A 19337-nucleotide genomic window follows, 5' to 3' on the forward strand; every position below is an offset into this window, starting at 1 on the left:
CCCCCGCCCCCTGTAATCCCTCACTGAACTGTAAATTCTCATTTCTGCTTGAAAAATCTTAAAGCTTTGCATGTGGTTTTGAGGGCTGTAAATGGTGGAACCTTCCAAATTGATTTGCCTTTCTTCATGGTCATTTTTCTCTTTACCCCTATTTTCTATCTTTTTTTTAATTGATTCTTTAATTATACATGTTGACTGAGATCTGATGCATGAACAGTTGGTTGATGGGCTGTAAGTTTTGTTTCAAGATTGAGTTTTTGATTAAAAATTCGATGACCCATTATGTTATTTTATCACGATCGATTGTTTTATTGTTGTTTTTGTAATTTAATTGCTTTCTTGAACAACCCCATGTTATAAATTGTTAAAAAAAAATTGCTTCTTTTTGATGAAAATGTTTACTGGAAAATGCAGAAATTGAGGGTTTCAGCTCAAAGAGAAGCTGCGATTCCAATGGGGGATTACAATGGTGCTGAGTACATAGGGATTAACGAGGTTCCATCTCCTAGAGCAAATAATTCTAATAAAGTTTCACTTTTGCCATTAATTTTCCTTATTTTCTATGAGGTTTCTGGTGGACCTTTTGGTGTTGAGGACACTGTGCAAGCAGCTGGTCCTCTTTTTGCTCTTCTTGGATTCTTGGTTTTCCCATTAATATGGAGTGTCCCTGAGGCACTTATTACTGCTGAAATGGGCACTATGTTCCCTGAGAATGGTGGTTATGTTGTGTGGGTTTCATCTGCTTTAGGTCCATATTGGGGGTTTCAACAAGGTTGGATGAAATGGCTGAGTGGAGTCATTGACAATGCACTTTACCCTGTTATGTTCTTAGATTACCTTAAATCAGCTATTCCTGCATTAGGTGGTGGGCTTCCTAGAATTGTAGCTGTTTTAGCACTTACTATGGTTCTCACTTATATGAACTATAGAGGTTTAACGATTGTCGGATGGGTAGCTGTATCGCTTGGTATATTGTCGATGCTACCTTTTGTTGTTATGGGGCTCATTTCGATTCCCAAAATTAGGCCTGAGAGATGGTTGGTGGCAGATGTACATAGTATTGATTGGAACTTATATCTGAATACTCTTTTCTGGAATTTGAACTATTGGGATTCGATTAGTACTCTTGCTGGAGAAGTACGTAACCCGAAAAAGACTCTGCCTAAGGCTTTGTTTTATGCTGTGCTTTTAGTTGTGCTGTCTTATCTTTTCCCTTTGCTGATTGGTACTGGAGCTGTTCCACTCGAACGTGAATTGTGGACTGATGGATATTTCTCAGACGTTGCGAAGATACTTGGTGGAGTTTGGCTTAGATGTTGGGTTCAAGGGGCTGCTGCAGTATCAAACATGGGGATGTTTGTAGCTGAAATGAGCAGTGACTCTTTTCAGTTACTTGGTATGGCTGAGAGGGGAATGCTCCCTGAGTTCTTCGCAAAGAGATCTCGCCATGGAACTCCAGTATTTGGGATTCTCTTCTCGGCTTCTGGTGTGCTTTTACTTTCATGGTTGAGCTTTCAGGAGATAGTAGCAGCAGAAAATTTCTTGTATTGCTTCGGAATGATCTTGGAATTTATAGCATTTGTATGGTTAAGGATTAAGTATCCGAATGCACCACGCCCGTTTAAGATACCGGGTGGAATAATTGGTGCCGTCTTGTTGTGTATACCTCCAGCCATTCTCATCGGTGTTGTATTGGCCTTCTCTACAATCAAAATTATGATTGTAAGCCTCGCTGCTGTTGCAATCGGGTTGGTGTTGCAGCCATGCATTAAGCTTATCGAGAGGAAGAGATGGTTGAAGTTCTCAACTAGTTCAGATCTTCCTGATATCACAGCACAAGGTCCATTAATTCGATGATTCTCTAATGAGCTATGGCGTTATAAGGTCCAACTGTTTCACTTACATAACATCAATGACAACTATGTTCAGTGCAGAGTTATCGTGGGAGTCTATGGAAAACAGGCAACGCCAACAGAATTGGTTGTCGAGGTTTTGTACTGTCCCTTTTCTCTTTAAGGATCTTATGGTAGCTTCTAATCTCGCTAGCTGTATTTGCCATGGTTTTCTGCCTGTGTGCCTTAGCTACGGTTTCCAGAACAACTCCAGCAGAAGTGGTTCGTCAAAGGTTGGTTGATCTGTTTCTCTTAAAGGACGTTATGGTAGTTTCTAATTTTGTCGTTGTATTTGCCCTGTTCTTGAGATTATTAAAGTAAAGTAGCTACCAATGATAGTTCAGGGAACTGTGTTAGAAACAGATGACAATTGTTTTTTCCTGGATTGATCATGTTACTTGTGTGTAATGAATGCAGTGTGCTAGTAAGATTAATAACTGTAGAGGTGTAAATGAATGCATATGTTCGTAATTGAAACCAAATTCAGCTCGTTTAAGTTTGAACTAAGGAAAAATGAGTTTGATTCCAGTGCCAAGCTTGACTATAACACAAGCCTACAATAGTTTTCAAAGCTTTTCAGAACTCAAGTGTAATTCCACGAGTGGAGTTAAAGGGAGGGTAGAATGTATGCAGGGTAGAGAGGCAATGCCACACATAAACATTAGTTGTCAAATTATCTAAACACTAGAACAAGGAAAAACAATTGATCGATCTAAATAATAAATACCACTTGCAATCTCCAAGAGTGAAACGCGCAACAGGAACTGAGTTGGTTGAACTGGAAAAATTAAGAGATTTTCCAAGTGTAAACCTCATTAGAAAGATTTTTGGGATGGGGTAGAAGCTCTCCTTGCACCACACAGTAGAATTTATTCAGATGCCCACACAAAATAGAAATTTGTTCAAAACAAATTGAATGTTTCTTTTCCCACACAACATACAAAATTCAATTCATACCAAAAGAAACATTTGTTCTGTTTAGCAAGAACAAATCAATTAACGTACAATCTACTGAAGCATTTATACCAGGAGACATCGACAAAAATTCTTTTCATATATAGGCAAAATCATGTACAAGAAATCCATTAGATGCATCAGTCACTGCACCCCTACATTTGATAATAAAAACCTCGGCACAAACACTTGTTGCAGTTATCGAAATGGGGAATACACGTTCAGTTCAACTACAAATATGAGAAATAAATATCAGTGATAGTACAGCTCTTTGACAAAAACAACAACTTTCTCAGAGGTTAAGGCATCAATGAAAAATCTTGCACCAATTGTACAAAACAAGGCCGTATTTGCTATCTGTTACTGTCAATAGTACATCAGATGTTCTCTAAATTGATAAGCAGAAGCAGTCTACTCTACACAGCTGAAAGCCTCCAAAATCTAGCAAGGACTGTTTATTAAACTGTCAAAAGGATTTCATTCCCTGTAACACATAAGACTAGTGACTCATTGCATTCCACCTGATTAGCAATTAGATGCGACGCTTCTTTGTGAGGCGGCATCCATTATGGGGTTTTCGTGTTGTGTCCTCAATGAATACCACAGGGTTCTTATCTCCACGAGAATGAGTGTAACCCTCTCTGAAGCTTAGAATAGCTTGCTTCTTTTTCTTGAAGTAAGTAAACCCATTTACTTTCATGACCACGGATCCCAAGCCTCGGTCCCTGGCTTCACGTCCAACATGTTCTGCAGTTGATTCAGCAGAGTATCTTGCAACTTTCCCTCCTTTTCCTGTTAGCTTACCTGCACTAGCTCCAAACTTTTTATTCCCTTTTGAATCTGTCACAGTTACAAAGGCATTGTTGCGAAGAACCTTTATATGAACAATATCAGCATCCTGCTCAATGTGATACCTAGAAAGTGGAGCACCACTCGGGAAACGCCTTGCATTGTCCTCCGTAAGTCCTCTAACAAAGTCCATTGGCCTATAATTGTTTCCCATTTCAGCTTCCTTTGGGCTTCCAGAATGTAAGAAACACCTCCTACCAACATTACATGTTGAACAACCATTCATACCCGAAATTGAGTTCTGATTACTGTATATTTTGCTTTCAGTCTTCCCTTGAATACCTGCACCAAAATGATCCTTTGAGCAAAAGTTCAAAACGCTTATCTTAAGACCAGAATAAGACACAAGGGCATGTGTATTTCAGAAGCTCAGAAGATAAAGTAGAAGAGATTCCTCGATCTCCGAGATGCTGAATTTAGATAGACATTGTAACAGGTTTAAATACATCTAGTTAATTATAGATCACATGTTCTACCATTGATAACAACCAAATCGTAAGAAACAGGGAATTGAAACAAACAATCAAAACCTATATAGAATTAACAAGATAGAGTTAGAATTAGAATATAGGGAGGATAGATTTAAAAAAGGAAAGGAGAATCAAGCCCATTTCCCTTTCTGTTACTCAAGAAGCTAGTAATGGTGAGGCTAATTATAAAATCCAAAATCTCTACTCCATCTCTTTAGAAGTGTCTCGGAGAAATTAACTATAAGGTCTCACAAAACGACGTATAGTGAGCCATTTTCTTTCTCCCACACTAGGAACAACAGACTATCTTTAATAAAAACCTTAGTTTATCAAGAAATGGAACAGTAGTATAATAATCCATCAGGGTGGGGTAAACAAATACAACAAAATGCCAGATAGCCAATATCAACAAGTTCCCATCATGGAAAAATGTGAAAGAACACGATATGGGATACCAACAAGAGAATTTTGATTTTGCAGTGCTTAAAGACACAGGATTATTCTTAGTTTTTATTTCTCGCTTACCTATTAAAGCAGCAGCATAAATAAAAGTAATCAAGTCAGGTAAGCGCTAGGTTTTTTTTATGTCTTCACCTGTTCCTAATGCTATATGAGATGATTTCTTAATTTGGTTTTATCACTTCTTTGCAAGATTTCTGTTTTTCTGTATAATACGCATATTCACAAAGTGAGAAGAAAACAGAGAAAATATTAGTCCTCCATCCTTTCCATCAAAAATAGGTTATCTTCCACCTTCATTCCCAAAAATCGTAGTCTTTAGTTGAAATCTTCCATTTACTTAGAAATTGGAATCAAATAATATCCATAAAATCCTAGGTAATTCATAAATCCGCAAGCAAGGAAAACCTCCAAGTACCATTTTCCATTTTGATAGTCCACTATTCTACATTATAATTGTGATGCATACTCCCTTTATGCTATCTTTTGATCCTCCTCAGTCTGAAACAACTTAACAAATTCTTCGTGTACTAGAGAGAGAAATATGAATAGTTTATCTAAAATCGTGCAATTAAGGATGGAGAAGCTTTCACTCTTCAAGTGAAATTCAGTAAACCAGCAAGTAGATGCATCATTCATCTTGAATATCAAGTAAAAGATTTATTCATTGCATCGGACAAATATTGAATATAAATAAATAAATGTTATAAGATTGGTGTAATTGGAAAGCAAAACAGTTACTTGCAACCATTGAAATAAAATTTTAGGACAATACGCTTCAAAATAAGCTCAAAACTAAATTCACACACTTCGAATAAAAATGGAAACCAGGTATGAAGCGATACACAATTTGATGAAGAGAATTGCACAGCATTTAACAAGAGGAAAATAAACAGTACCCACCAAAATTTGGAAGTGTTGAAAAGGTCCTGAAAGCTTGAGGATGATCCGAAGATCGTAATTTGAAAGCATTGGCAGCCCATAAGACACTCCGAATGAGTTTCATCTTGCCTGTAACAATGCAAATCACTTCAACTTAGCATTTATTTTGACAAAAAAAGTATGAATAATCAGAATAATCTTTCTTACAAAAACCTCAAATCCATCATACTTTCTTTCCAACTTCTTATTGAACTCATAAAATGATATCATTTCTTTATCATCAAGTTATTTCACTGTTAGATGATTAAAGGATAACTGTGCGATTCCTATATACAAATGGAAAGAACATCAAACTATAATTAAGAAATGGGAAGTTCATATGTAATATCCTAGAGGTATAGAGATTCAAAGAGACCATTCCTGTAACTACTTTAATCCAATAGTACCATATGCATTAGAAACAAAACCAACTAAATATTTTCAGGTAAATTAACTTAAATAGCAGTCCGCCCAAAAAAATAGCCCACGGATGTGTAATATATGTATAACTATTGTACTTAAGCATAGTGGAGTTAGAGTCCTACAATGGTATCTGTTATGTACAAAATACAAATTGTAGTCTAAAAGATCACACAACCCAATCTCACATGTGTAATTATCGTTATAGTCGTGCACCAAGAAGATACTCAAACTTGCTCCTTTCACGCCCAAGGAACAAAAATACACAGAGTAACATGTTCTAGTCTATCATTACAAGCTGAATGAAATTTCCACAGCTCAAACACACCTTTTCTTTTAACTCAAAGTACAACTTAAAGATCCATGAAAACAAAAAGCAGCAGAAAATCAAGATCTAATTTTTATACAAGGATTCATTCAAAAATTAAGAAATCGATGCTGAGACAATCTTCAATTTGGATAATCAAAGCAGAAACAAACGCAAATTTTTTTTAAAAAGCAAAAAATTGTTAAGATACCGCTGAAACCGAAAAATTGATGAATAACAGATGGAGAAATTGTAAAGCTTGAAGTGATGGATAAATAACTTACTTTTGCCACTGAAATCTCAGAAATGGAGGAAAAAAGAAAGGAAAAGATATGGCAATGGAGGAAAGAAGTAAGGAAGAATGAATGTAGCTTAGGGCTTTTGTTATTGAGGGTATTGTTGGAAATAGAGAAACTATAAGGCATAAAAAGGTAAATTACTGTAAAAAAATAATAATTTAAGACAAAATTTATAAATCTTTTAACCACCTTTTAATTTTGTCAATAAATCAAAAGGGAAAATATACAATTAAGAGAGAAGTATATTAACTTCATCCTCAAATTATTTACCGTCTTTAAAAAACTCGATTTCTGCCATGTTCATGAGTGTTTTCAATACTTTTCTTCAAAATTAAAGACAAAAAGAATCATATGAAATTTACGTGTTTGATTTTGCAAATACAAGATAATCTTATTCAATTTATTGGATTTTCAAAGTAATGATATATTGAATTTTCTTTACGGTTTTAATTGTTTAATTTTGATTTTTTTTAAAAAAAAAATAGAATCACGTTGAAGGTTGGCTTAGGATAATTTACTTTATAACAAATAATTGTGTATAATGTTATAAGTCTGTAATACCCAGGTAATCTAAATTACAATTAATAAGATTTTGGGTCTCTCTTGCTTAGACCTGATACAAAGAAGTCTTCATAAAGACACACATTTAACATTATTTCAGTAACAACAAAAGTTGATGAATTCAATGCTTAAACAATCCTCTTAAACACAAAACTTGTCAAAATATAAAACTAACAAATCATAATGGTAAAAAAATATTCTTATATGTAGTGACTCAATTTTCTTTATTATATAAATATCCTTATACTTAGATACTTTATTGTTCTCAATAGGAGTAATAAGGAAGATCAATGTAAGGCCAAAATCAAAATCAAAACAAATCCATCTGTTCCTTCTACTAAGAAAAAATAACAATGAGAACTTAAATTGTTTGACATCTTGGCCTCAAGAACTGTTCCAATCCTTTGCATTCTGTCATGTAAATCCACTTATTTTCTATCAACTCTTAACGATCTAACAACAGCTCATGGCACACTGCTGTTTCCCTCTCGTCGACAAGAGAACATATTACATATTCACTTGTCTCATGTCAACCAAAAGAGAACGAAAGTAACAAGTCTTTGACCCAAGTATAACGGTTGCAGCAATCCTATATTGACTGTTATGATCTGAACTTAGATGTCAGCGTCAAGAAAGTTTGCAGAAAGCGTTACCTGCCAAAGGAGAGAGAGAGAGAGAGAGAGAGATAGAGAGAGAGTAGTGTCAGACTTTCGCCCATCACAATGCAAACAAGAACATGATAATGAAATCAATCAAAGATTAGGGCTTTCAAAGAATCATCCTCAGTGAAGCACATAATCAAGTGTCATGTTTTCAAGGTTATGTGAATACAGTATTACAGTACATACGCCATTTTTATTTTTTATTTTTTTTCGCTCCATTCTTCTTGTATATCCAACACAATCAAATTTTGGTTAAAAAATATTCACAACGAACACTGATGTCATTACTAAAAAATGTTAGTAATCGTTGTCTTTTGTGTATACTGCAATCTGTTCCTCTGGTAAAATTATTTATTATATATATTAATGGACACTTATTCATGTATAATGCAACCTCAAGAGTAGCTTGTGCTTGACATGTACCTTTTCACCAAGTTTGAATGGAGGAAGACCCTTATAAGGGCATGTACTGCAGCGGAAAGCATCACCAAGGCCACACTGCAGACATCAAAGACATGTCCCCCAAAAATACATAGTTTAAAAATGAAATCAATTGCAAAACTCAAAAGCAGATCAAGAAAGGTAGGGGTCAAGAAAGAATTGACTACTTGTTCAGCTGCCTGCTAATCACACTATAAACATCAATTAGTTACCAAATGACACAAATTTAGCAATAATGAACGACTGTGACATAATTTAGAAGGCGAAGAAACAAATTAGGTAGTTGAAAAGCTCTTATACAAAACTGTGACATAAAAGGCAACAAGTCATGAACTTTACCATTCTCAAAAGAAGAGGAAAAAAAAGGCAACAAGTCATGAGGTCCCAGTTAAAAAAGACATGTATTTTTTTGGAAAACCATATTTTGTGTACTCTTACTTTTCTACACCACTTATGTACTAGACTAGAATTTTCCCACCAAATAAATAATTATTATTAAACATCATTTTGATTCCTCTGAAGAGAAACTTCTCATTCAAAGAGGTGAAGTGTTCTGGGAGAACGAAAATTATTCCAAATAATTTTGGCAACAAGAGTGATCTACTATATGACAAAAATCAATATAAAAGAAACCATACACTGCCACAGGCAGATTGAGGATTGTTCAGTTGTTCAGCAGTTGGTCCAAGTTGCACTTTTGTCTCAGCTTCAGCCCGTCCGCACGTACAATTTTTGCATGCTTTCTTTGTTTTTCCAACTTCACAGTCATCAACTGCACCGGCAGGTAAGCAACAAATTGAATTAAATATACTACTGAAAGACTAATAATGTCAAGAGGTAAACAACCTTAGTGCATTAAACTTACCACTTGGCAATTGTGGTTTCTTCAGATCTTCCTCAGTGAGAAGGCTATCCTCATCAATGAGATCTGAATCATCAACAATCTGAACTTTCGGTAAACTTTTTGCGACTTTCTTGATAGAAAAGGATGAACCAACCTTCCATGAAGGTTTCTTTGCTGTTATCTGTTCACGGATTAAATTAGCCACACGACTTTTTTAAGTCAAGATCAATAACTTCAAGGCTTTTTTTTTTTACAACATATGTGTCTCAGTCCAAACTAATTGGGGTCAGCTTTGTGAATCCTCTATATCCAATCCGCTTCATTTGGGCCCGTCATTCTACTTCTTAATTTATCATTTAGGTCAAGTGGAGGTTTTGTAAAACTAGGGATTCTCAAAATTTTAAATGTATCCCTATGAAAGAAACCATCATAAAATATTTAACCAAGCCAAAAGATTCCTATTAAACACTAGATTCAATCTAAAAGTGTCCCTAATAAAGACCAACTTCAAGGCTTGGGTTGCAGTTGAAAACTGAATAAACATCAAAACAGTATTATCAGTGACTAGATTAGCATCATTGCCACACCAATAAAAATAAAGCCCTGAATGAATTTAATGCCATGAAATAGCTATTAAGAAACTTATGACAACTTTATTTATAAAAAAAGGAGTTATCACAATTTGAAATGAGAGAGGAATTTTTTTTTTAAAGGGGGATGATGTGGTCCTGTGGAGGAAGACAATGAGCAAAATCCAAGGCATGTGGATGAAATACTAACCACGATAGAGTGGCCAGCTTCAAATGACTGTGTATCAGAGAATCCAGCCAATAATAACTTGCGGTCATGGGTGGATTTTTCCTGCAATTCAGATGAAAGGACAACTCACACCCCTATACAATTTCTCCATGAAAAAAATACACATAAAGTGACAATTCACTCACCTTCGAGACTGATTGAGAACTTAGGCTAAGTAGGACTGTTCCACCAGGCTTCAACACTCTTGAGATGTCCCCACACAATTTATCACTAGGAAACTCAAGGGACCTACAGATGAGAGCAACAACATCCATAGATGCAGACTCCACTGGTGTCAGACCTGTAATAACGAGATGTTAACAGCAGGAAAAAGACTACATTATTACGGACCTCTAGCCAAGGGGTAAGCACATGAAACAGAGGTAGAAGATACTTAAGTCAAAGGGGGAGAATTAAAGGAAAAAGAAGAATATTAAGGAGACAAGTTCCCTCTCTTACCACCAACTTGAGAACTTCTTTCTCCACACAATGCTCCTCCCACCTACACCCTCTCTCTCTATGTACCAACTTCATGTTTTATGACAGAATTACGGTGGAGAAGAACAGTTTCTTCTGTTTCTGCGCTAAGAATCTATTACATGAAGCATTCAAGGTTGTAGAAACAACTTCTAATTATTCAAACAGCTTTCTTAAGTCACCTATTTATCTCCAAAAACTACCCACTAGAAGAATCTAAGAATACTTAATCTACAGTCATATACTTCTCAAAAAAGATTCAGACATTGGATCCATGCGAAGGAAAGAATTACGTCATATAGATACGCACAATTCTTCGAAAATATTGCAATTCTAACACTCTAATTAGTCTCTGGACAAAAGGACTTCTCAATAATTGGCTCCACATTCCATTCTAGTGTACCAGGTTGCCTTTGTTATCGCATACAACAGAAACACTAGTCCTCAGACTTGTCAAGAGCCAAAAGGCTAAAAAGGCATCAAGATCCACTATGGCTTTGAGCATAAAGCACAGGTTTTTAGCAAATACAGGCAAACATTGAAGATGTGTATGTGAATATCAAGAAGTATAAATAAATATAGAAATAAACACTAATTATTTGGACCAAGGCATTGAGAATAAATATAATTAACCTTAGATAGGGGTTGTGGAGGTCACGGATTAGGGTAGAAGGTTAGTTAGATAGTTAAGTGTTGTCTCGCTTATTTCTCTGTACTAGTAGTCATAGTATTCCCTGGTAATTTCTTGTCCTTTGAGTTTTGTAATTATTCGTTCCTTTTTGTACTTCGATTATTGTTTTATCTTTTAAGGACTTATGTTCAAGTTGATTTGTACGGTTGTCTATAGTATCAAGTTGATTTGTACTGTTGTCTATAGTATCTTGCCATGACTTTATCATTTCCATTGTTTCTTTCTTTATGCTGCTTTGGACTGTTTTTTTCTCTTGATTTGAGGGTCTATTGGAAACAGCGTCTCTACCTAGGTAGGGCTAAGGTCCGCGTACACTTTACCATCCCAGACCCCATTTTGTGGGATTACACCGGGTATGTTGTTGAGGCATACAGTATCATTTCATAAATCCAAGGCCAAAAATTGATCGTATACCAATAATATACCAAAAAGTAAAGAACCTTCAAATGATATAGCTCTCTACAAAAGATACCCAAACCTCTAAACATCCCAGAACTACATGGATGCACCAAAAGTAAATAAGGGATAGAAGACTACTACTCCACTGCCCAAAACTAAATTCTACCCCTTCAAAAGCTCTCATATTTCACTCTTTCCAAATGATCCATACTAAAGCTAGAGGAATAACATTCCATGCCCTGCTTTTCCTCTTGCTTTTTCCAGAGAAACAACATATCCTTGACAGACTTTGGCATCACCAAAGACATACCAAACCAACTGAACATATCCCACCACAGTCTCGTAGCCTGACAGAAGTGTAGTAAAAGATGATCTACCTCTTCACCCGCCTCCGAGCATAAGTAACACCAACTGATAAAAACAACCTTCCTTTTCCTAAGGTTTTCCTCCGTCAAAATCGCTCCTCTAGCAGCTAGCCATGAGAAAAAAACACCTTCCTTGGCAACTTAGGAATCCAAATCAACTTTACAAAAAAACGCCTAATGACCAATAGCTTCTAATAAAAGAACTTGACAGAAAAAACGTCTTTGTTCCCCAACTTCCATCTCATAGAATGGGGTCCTTAGATGGGCTCACAATGCTAATGGTGTAAAGCTAACAATCTTTCAAAATCATCACCTCCCAGTCCTGGAGATCCCAAAAAGTATCTCCCCCTTGTGTCCCCCTAAATCCTACCTTGTCTCTTTCATCAATAAATCCCAAAAACAAAATTTTGAATAAAACTCTTCATCTAATTAACCTAGAAAAAACATTGCAGCAATCTTTCTTTTTGATAGGCATATAGCAACAAACTTTTTCTTTGATAGGTATAACATGGCGACAGACTTAAGAAGGAAGAGGCCACGAATGTCAACAAATCCAAATAGACTAGCAAACGTATTGTAATCTATAACCTCATCCCAAAATGAAGATAAAAAGATCTGAACGCTGACAATGAAGTGAGCAAAAAACTGACATAGTAAACAAAGCGAGTCACTCATGGTCAGTTGGTCACAACATAAGCATTAAGAAGACTAGAGAAGTATCAGTGCAGCACACATAAGGGAGAGAATTTACTCTGGGTTGAAGCTTGAGTAACAATCATTGGGTCCAACTTCTCAACTCCCTCTTTCTTCAAGATATTGATTGCATTGTATACCACACTAACTGGTACCATAACATCCTCGACAAGCACCAGTATACTACCGTTTCCGTCTTGGCCGCCCTACAAAAGAATGAAAACTCGAATTTAGAGAAAAAACAATAGTACATCCTCAGAAACAACATTTACACCTCAGAAAGGTGTGTTAGCAAGAAAACAACCCATTCCCACTCCCCCCCCCCCCCCCCCCCACCAAAAAAAGGGTGGGGTGAGATGGCCAAACTACGGCTCTACCTAAATGTAATAGTCGTTATACAATTTGCAGCAGTGTTATCAAAGGCGCGCTTAAGCCCTAAAGCGAGGCTCAAAACGTGTTGAGCGCTTCACCTCGCTTTATGTGCGCTTCAGTGTCGTCATCAAGGTTCTAAGGCAAGCTTTTCCTTGCCAATGAGCCTTTTATGAAGAAGTGAAACTAAATAATTGATATTTCACTTAACCATAATTTTTCAATTTCTTTGGTCATATATTTGTCATTCATGTTTATAATTATTAGTCTTGGACTAAACATATATATTTGTATTCTTTTCTCCCTTTGGGTCTTTTTTCATTAAAGCCTACGCTTTATTTGCGCTTAAAGCCCCCATGGACCTTAGAGCTTTTTGCGCTTTTCGCCTTTGATAACACTAATTTGCAGAAAACTCACACTTGGAAACTAATTCAATTCCCTCTACACTTTTACAATCTTATGCTAGTGTTGTCAAATGCGCGCTTAAGACATACTTGTCCTTGCCAATGTGCATGATCCTGAAGAAGGGACATTAAACAATTGACATTTCACTTCTTCATGATTTTTTTCAATTTTTTTGTCCATATATTTGTTATTCATGATTATAGTTATTCGTCTTGAACTGCACATACATATTTGTATATTTTCTCCATTTGTCCCCTTCTTCATTAAAGGGCACGATTTATTTGCGCTTTGTGCTTAAAGCCCTAATGGACCTTAGAGTTTCGCATTTGATAACATTGTTTATGCTCCAAGCACATCAATGAAACGCCCAAAAAAATTAGCAAGAATTATGAAAAGGTGGTAAATTTATCTAGTGCAAACACAGTAACACAGGCATGTGGAAATTAGTGATGAAGTTAGATAGACTACTACAAATACTAAAAATATGAATGATGGTGTGGATGAGGGTGAACTCCACTTTGATAACGGTTGATTCATTATAACAAATTTTATATCCTTCTTTCTTTCTTTACATGAATGATTGTAAGGAAAGACTAGAAGCAATTTTCATCTTGTAGGTAATATGATGAAGTAGATCTATATACATTTTCCACTTATTTCATGGCTTTTTGATTTTTCAACAAAATTTTAGTAATTTTACCTTTTTGGTGATTTATCTTTTTTTTAATATTTATTCAGATTATATAAATTTATAAAAACTTTTTTTTAAAATTAAAATATTTTAATTGCATATATAAATAATTAAACTCTCTGTAGCAATAACATATTAGCAAATATTTCATTTCAAAAACTGAAAATAGATGATACATACTAAAAGTCTAGAACATGAATGAAAAAAAAACAAAACAAAAGTCAAAACAGTGAGAAACAAAACAGAAGTAGAAGTAACTCTGAAGAAGAAGAAGAAAAAAGAAACAGAGGAAGAAGAAATACGTATTGGTTGGACTTTGGAGTCGCCGGAGAAGTTTAGTCGAGTTGACTAGTTGGAGTCGCAATCGCAGTCTAAGAGTGCAACTGTGCAAATTTGAAAAGAAAACCCTACAATTACCTTTTAACTTTTAAAACCTTAAAGTGGTCACCTTTTTTTAAGAAAATACAAAAGGCAACGGCTTTCTTGCCTCTCGCCTTAGTCGTCACGGCGTCGTCTTTTAAAGATCGTCTCGCCACAAAGCTAATAGGCGATGAAGGGTCGGGTTGCCTCGCCTCTCACAACACTGATTACTATACTACTACGAAAGTTTTTTATTTATATAAAACTAAGAATCTGTATTCTGTTAATCTAACTAAAAATAAAGGTAACAATGTCAAGCTCGTCGCACCAGACTTTCTTTTATAGACAATACGTTTGATTTAAACTGTTATTTAGCTTACAGCGAGTTTATTTATGCTAAAGATGCAAATATTTGATAATTTCATATCATACTTCTCTTCCTTCTCCCTTAATCCATAAATTCCCTTCAGTTATGATTAGAAAAAATGGAAGAGATATAAGCTGGAAGCATGTTACAAACAGGGCGGAGCCAACATACTGTTAGGGGTTCATCCGAACCCCCTTCGGCGGAAAATATTACTATTTATGCATGGTTAAAATTATTTTTTTATGTATATATAGTAGATGTCGAACCCCTTAGGTTAGTTCGTGTGTTTACTTTTTCAGATTTTGAAACCCCCCCTTATTAAAAATTCTAGCTCTGCCACGGTTACAAACTTACACCTACTAACTGGCTAACAATGATGAAACTAAATATACTTCTGATTTATGGAGCAAGATGACGAAAATAAAGTCGAGGTCATTGAATTGAGAAATTCGGAAAGGTTAACTAATATACGTAATACACTGATAGGTGAACATTTCTTCCAACTATTGTTCAGTCCCAAACAAGCTGGTATCGGCTATATGAATCTTCATTTCTTCATTTTAAGCTCATATCACATCATCATCTGATCATACTAAATTAAACAGGAGTGACAAACGAAAATTGCTTCCTACCTTCTGAGAGAGAAAGGAACTTACCGTGACTGCCATGATCAACCACCGGCGGCGACAACAAATTGCAGAACTGAGCAGCTAATAATTAAAGAAGAAGAGGTTCCACTCCTTCAGGCTTTCAGCTTTTTTCACGTTCTGAAATTAGGGATTTCTTAATTCCAATTCCCAAATAACGAACGCATCTAAAAGTAAAGAACAAAGAGCGACGCCGTTTTGACTTTGGAGTTCTTTGAAAAAGAAAAAAATGTAAAAAGAAACAACTGAAATTGAAAACAGAAGACATAATTTAATTTGACCTCAGATCATATCTAAACTTTCTAACTTTGATAGCATATAAATAGGGGCGGACCCACGTGAGTTCTCAGGGTTCACTCGAACCTCCTCGGTAAAAATGACATTGTATATACATAAAATAAATTTTGGTATTTATATAGATATATCAATTTTGAATCCCCTCATGAACAAGAAGCAAGGTGTAGATCTAAGTGCAGTAAATCTCCTTTTAAATTGTGATCCTTGCGTTTAGGAATCGAATTCCATTGTGAACATTTCATTTTTTTTAGCTTCTCTTCATTTAGTTTTAGAACAATCTTTCACGTTTTTTTTTTAACGGAGTTAACTTTTTGTACCTATAAACTATAAACTACTACTTCCTTGGAATTGTGTTTTGTTGGCTTATTCAAACGTTTATACTTTTATTTTTCGAACCCCCTGAATGAAAATTTTGGATCCGTCACTCTATATAAATAGGTACTTAAACTTGTTTAAAATTGAACAGATATACACATTCGTCCTACATGGCATCCTACACAATAATTTTGTTCCCATGTGGCGTCCTACATGATTGTCGCAATATAATTTACCTAACTATGGATCGAGTTTGAATCTCACTAAGAACATTATTAAGGCGATTAAGAAGGTAAGGAATTATCATCGACCTTTATAATATTTTAATATTTGAGGAAATTATAACTACAGTAAAACCTCTCTAAATTAATATAGGCAGGACCATGAAATAAATATTTATTAATATTTATGAAATATTATTTAGGGATGGAATCTCAAAAAATTTGAAAGAACCCACTTGTGAAAACGTCATTCATGAATTTGAGGTCATGATTAATGATCTTGGTTACCGCAATAAAATAGACATTAATAACCTATTGGATGAGTGAAAATGATACATGTTCAAAGGTCCAGAGCTTAGAACAAATTGTGGATATCATTGAAAAAACAATGGATGATAAAGTTGAAGATGATTTGGAACCAGTTACGTGTAAGGAAACATTAGCATCTAAAACTCTTCACAATTTTATGAAACAATTAGAAAAGACAACACCGAAACTTTTGGATGTAATAAGATAAAAGTTAGAGATGAACTTCAACTAGATTTAAATTTGAACAAAAAAAGAACATAATAGAATCATATTTCATTAAATTTTCTTTGATATATTTGTACTAATTATTAATTTATAATATTAGTGGGACCATATATTTATATATATATATATATATAGGGCTCTTAATTCTAAAAATATATGATCTTATTATCTTATAGAAATGAGTGATTTTTTTCATTAATCCAAGTTTGAACCGAAGGAAATTATTATTCTAGAGAGATTATTAATTAATCGAGTATTAATTTAGTGAGATTTTATTGTATGTCCTAAATCAATTAAATAAAGCAGAAAATAATCATTAGATAAATATTTGATTAGGATAAAAGTTTATTATCACGAATAAACTCTATTTGTTATTGTGTTAAACTCAAATTATAGTTAGAGTACTACTCTTATAAGGTAACCAGTTATTATTATTGAACAAATTTGAAAAAGTGGATTTGATATTTGCATTTGATTTCTATGATAAAAGATGGAGTGATATTATTTCTAGACTTGTTAAAAATAATTGGGATAAGGCTTGTACCCTCTAGAGTTTAGACTATGATCGAAATTCCAAATATCACACCTTAACTAAACTAAGGTCCTATTACTTTTTTGAACTTTAAAAAATAAAATAAAATTTGTATATCTTTTGATTTACATGGCACACTCCGTAACTCCACGTAGTCGAGGCAATGTTTGGTTGTCACGTAAGCCAAAAATGTCTACAAAATTACAAAAAAAGAATGAGTTCAAGAGGTAATAAGACTTTGATTTAGTTAAAATGTGTCTCAAATTTTTCTCATAATCCAGGGAACACCCATGCCTTATCCTAGATTTTATCATCTAAGGGCTCGTTTGGTGTGAAGGATAAATACAAATAGTCCCGGGATAAATATTTAGTGACATTTAATTTAGTGTTTGGTTGGAAAGTTTGGGATAACTTATCTCGGGATAAGTTATCCTTCCAAAAGGGTGGTATAATAATCCCATCACAAATTGTGATGGGATAAATTTATTAAATGACAAAATTACCCTTCAAACCCTTTAATCCATAACCTGCCGCTTGACCAACACAGTGGGGTGGGGTGGAGTGCAACTTCAGGCCAAGTTGACAATTGGGTGTGTGAAGAAGCCAACACAACATTCATCAAAGATGAAGAGATGTTGAACATGCTTATGAACACGAATCCAAATTTTTGTTCATTTTTTGGATGTCTTTCTACTTCTGTAAGATAAATACTGCTTCTATATATTCAAAAGGTGCAATTGCCGTCATGCTCTAAGAGGAGGATATTTTTGTAATCAAATCACTTATTTTTAGTAAGCATGTAATGGTTATTATTTTTAGTACAACAAACCAAACAATCAATAAAAAATAATGCTAGGATAACTAATCTTACTATAACTTATCCCAACATAACTTATCCAGCATAACTTATCCAAGTATAACTTGTATTCAAATCAAACGACCCCTAAAAATATTGTATTCGACAACTATCTGATTAACTTAACCAAAAAATAAATAAAATCAATTTCTTATAAAATTAAGAAATCTCCACAAGTAAAACACTCTTTCTTCTTTTATTTCGTATAAACTAGTACTCAAATTTGTGATGATAAAAAACACGGCTGAATTTCAGAGGTTAGATTGGTCATTTCTCATTTTGTGTGAATTATAGAATACAGTACTAGCATAAACAGTAACAGTATTTAGCTATTAATTCATATGTAGTGAACAGCACAAGAATGTATAAATATAGCACAAGAAAAGTATTGTTGTTTAAATTTTCTAAACAACACTTGACCGTCTATAAGTACAATAAGCATGGTCTAAGGATAATAGAGTAATGTAAGCAGATCTTACACTACGGAGAGAGTGTGTAAGTAGATCTTATCCTATAGATAAATTGTTTATGATCGATCATTAATCAAGAAAAACCAAATCAAAGCTATTCAGAAAGAGTAGAGGCATATAACAAGCATTTTGAACCTAATATAACTACACGATAAATAAATAAAAAACAATTGATGGTAGCAAAAATTGAAAGGACAAGAAACTAAAAACCATATAAAAGTGATTAAAAAGTACGAAATCATCACCAACTACACACTTGATAATATTTTGATTTTTGAGTAAATTATAACTAATGGTGAAAATATAAATTAATATAGAAAGCAATTAAATGATCAAGGTCACAAGCAAAGATACAAAGGAAACCACTTACACTTTACACTTTGTGTATTGTTTCATAATGTATCGTATTGTATTGTGTTATATTGTATCGTACGACGTATTGTATTGTTTAATGTCACACATTCATAATTTGAATGATAAACCTACAAGAACAGTAGAGTATGTGGTAGAGCTATTATGAAAATGTAGTTGGATAAAAGATGAAATATGATTATTAAATTATAAATAAAGACAAAATGAGAAGAAAATAAGTTGATAAAAAGATAGTGAAAAGAAAATTACTAGAAAAATTAAAAACCCTAATCTTGTGCATGAGGGTCAAGTCTAGGAAAACTCAAGCTATCTAAACACGCTTGATCATGATACTCAAACTCTAAAAGATGATTAGCAAGTGGTCTAAAAGTTGTGACAGAACGAGCTTGTATGCTAGGG

General features: G+C 34.4%; 3 protein-coding genes across 5 annotated transcripts in view; 1 reads left to right on the plus strand and 2 right to left on the minus strand.

Moving 5' to 3' along the window:
* Positions 1-2344, plus strand: part of LOC102604274 (probable polyamine transporter At1g31830) — a 7430-nt gene extending 5086 nt beyond the window's left edge. The window contains exons 1-2 of one of the 3 annotated variants that reach the window (XM_006364391.2): positions 7-129; positions 415-2344. In XM_006364391.2, the coding sequence (XP_006364453.1) occupies positions 127-129; positions 415-1857 (1446 nt within the window). In that variant the 5' untranslated portion in view covers positions 7-126 and the 3' untranslated portion in view covers positions 1858-2344. The other 2 variants (XM_006364392.2, XM_006364393.2) reach the window with 2 other exon arrangements.
* Positions 2345-3093: 749 nt separating this feature from the next.
* LOC102605043 (probable ribosomal protein S11, mitochondrial) lies at positions 3094-6658 on the minus strand. The gene is made up of 3 exons (XM_006364394.2): positions 6557-6658; positions 5528-5635; positions 3094-3977 (listed from the first exon to the last, which is right to left on the minus strand). Exons 2-3 carry the CDS (start codon positions 5628-5630, stop codon positions 3379-3381), a joined length of 702 nt encoding a protein of 233 aa, XP_006364456.1. The 5' UTR covers positions 5631-5635; positions 6557-6658; the 3' UTR covers positions 3094-3378.
* An 811-nt stretch (positions 6659-7469) lies between these two features.
* LOC102605378 (anamorsin homolog) lies at positions 7470-15494 on the minus strand. Its single transcript, XM_006364395.2, has 8 exons — positions 15351-15494; positions 12561-12708; positions 10024-10178; positions 9860-9940; positions 9101-9260; positions 8874-9007; positions 8218-8292; positions 7470-7785 (listed from the first exon to the last, which is right to left on the minus strand). The coding sequence occupies exons 1-8, from the start codon at positions 15360-15362 to the stop codon at positions 7747-7749; spliced, it is 804 nt and encodes a 267-aa protein (XP_006364457.1). The 5' UTR covers positions 15363-15494; the 3' UTR covers positions 7470-7746.
* Positions 15495-19337: the final 3843 nt, after the last annotated feature.

This window comes from Solanum tuberosum, unplaced genomic scaffold (assembly GCF_000226075.1).
Source record: "Solanum tuberosum cultivar DM 1-3 516 R44 unplaced genomic scaffold, SolTub_3.0 scf00494, whole genome shotgun sequence".
NCBI lineage: Eukaryota > Viridiplantae > Streptophyta > Magnoliopsida > Solanales > Solanaceae > Solanum > Solanum tuberosum.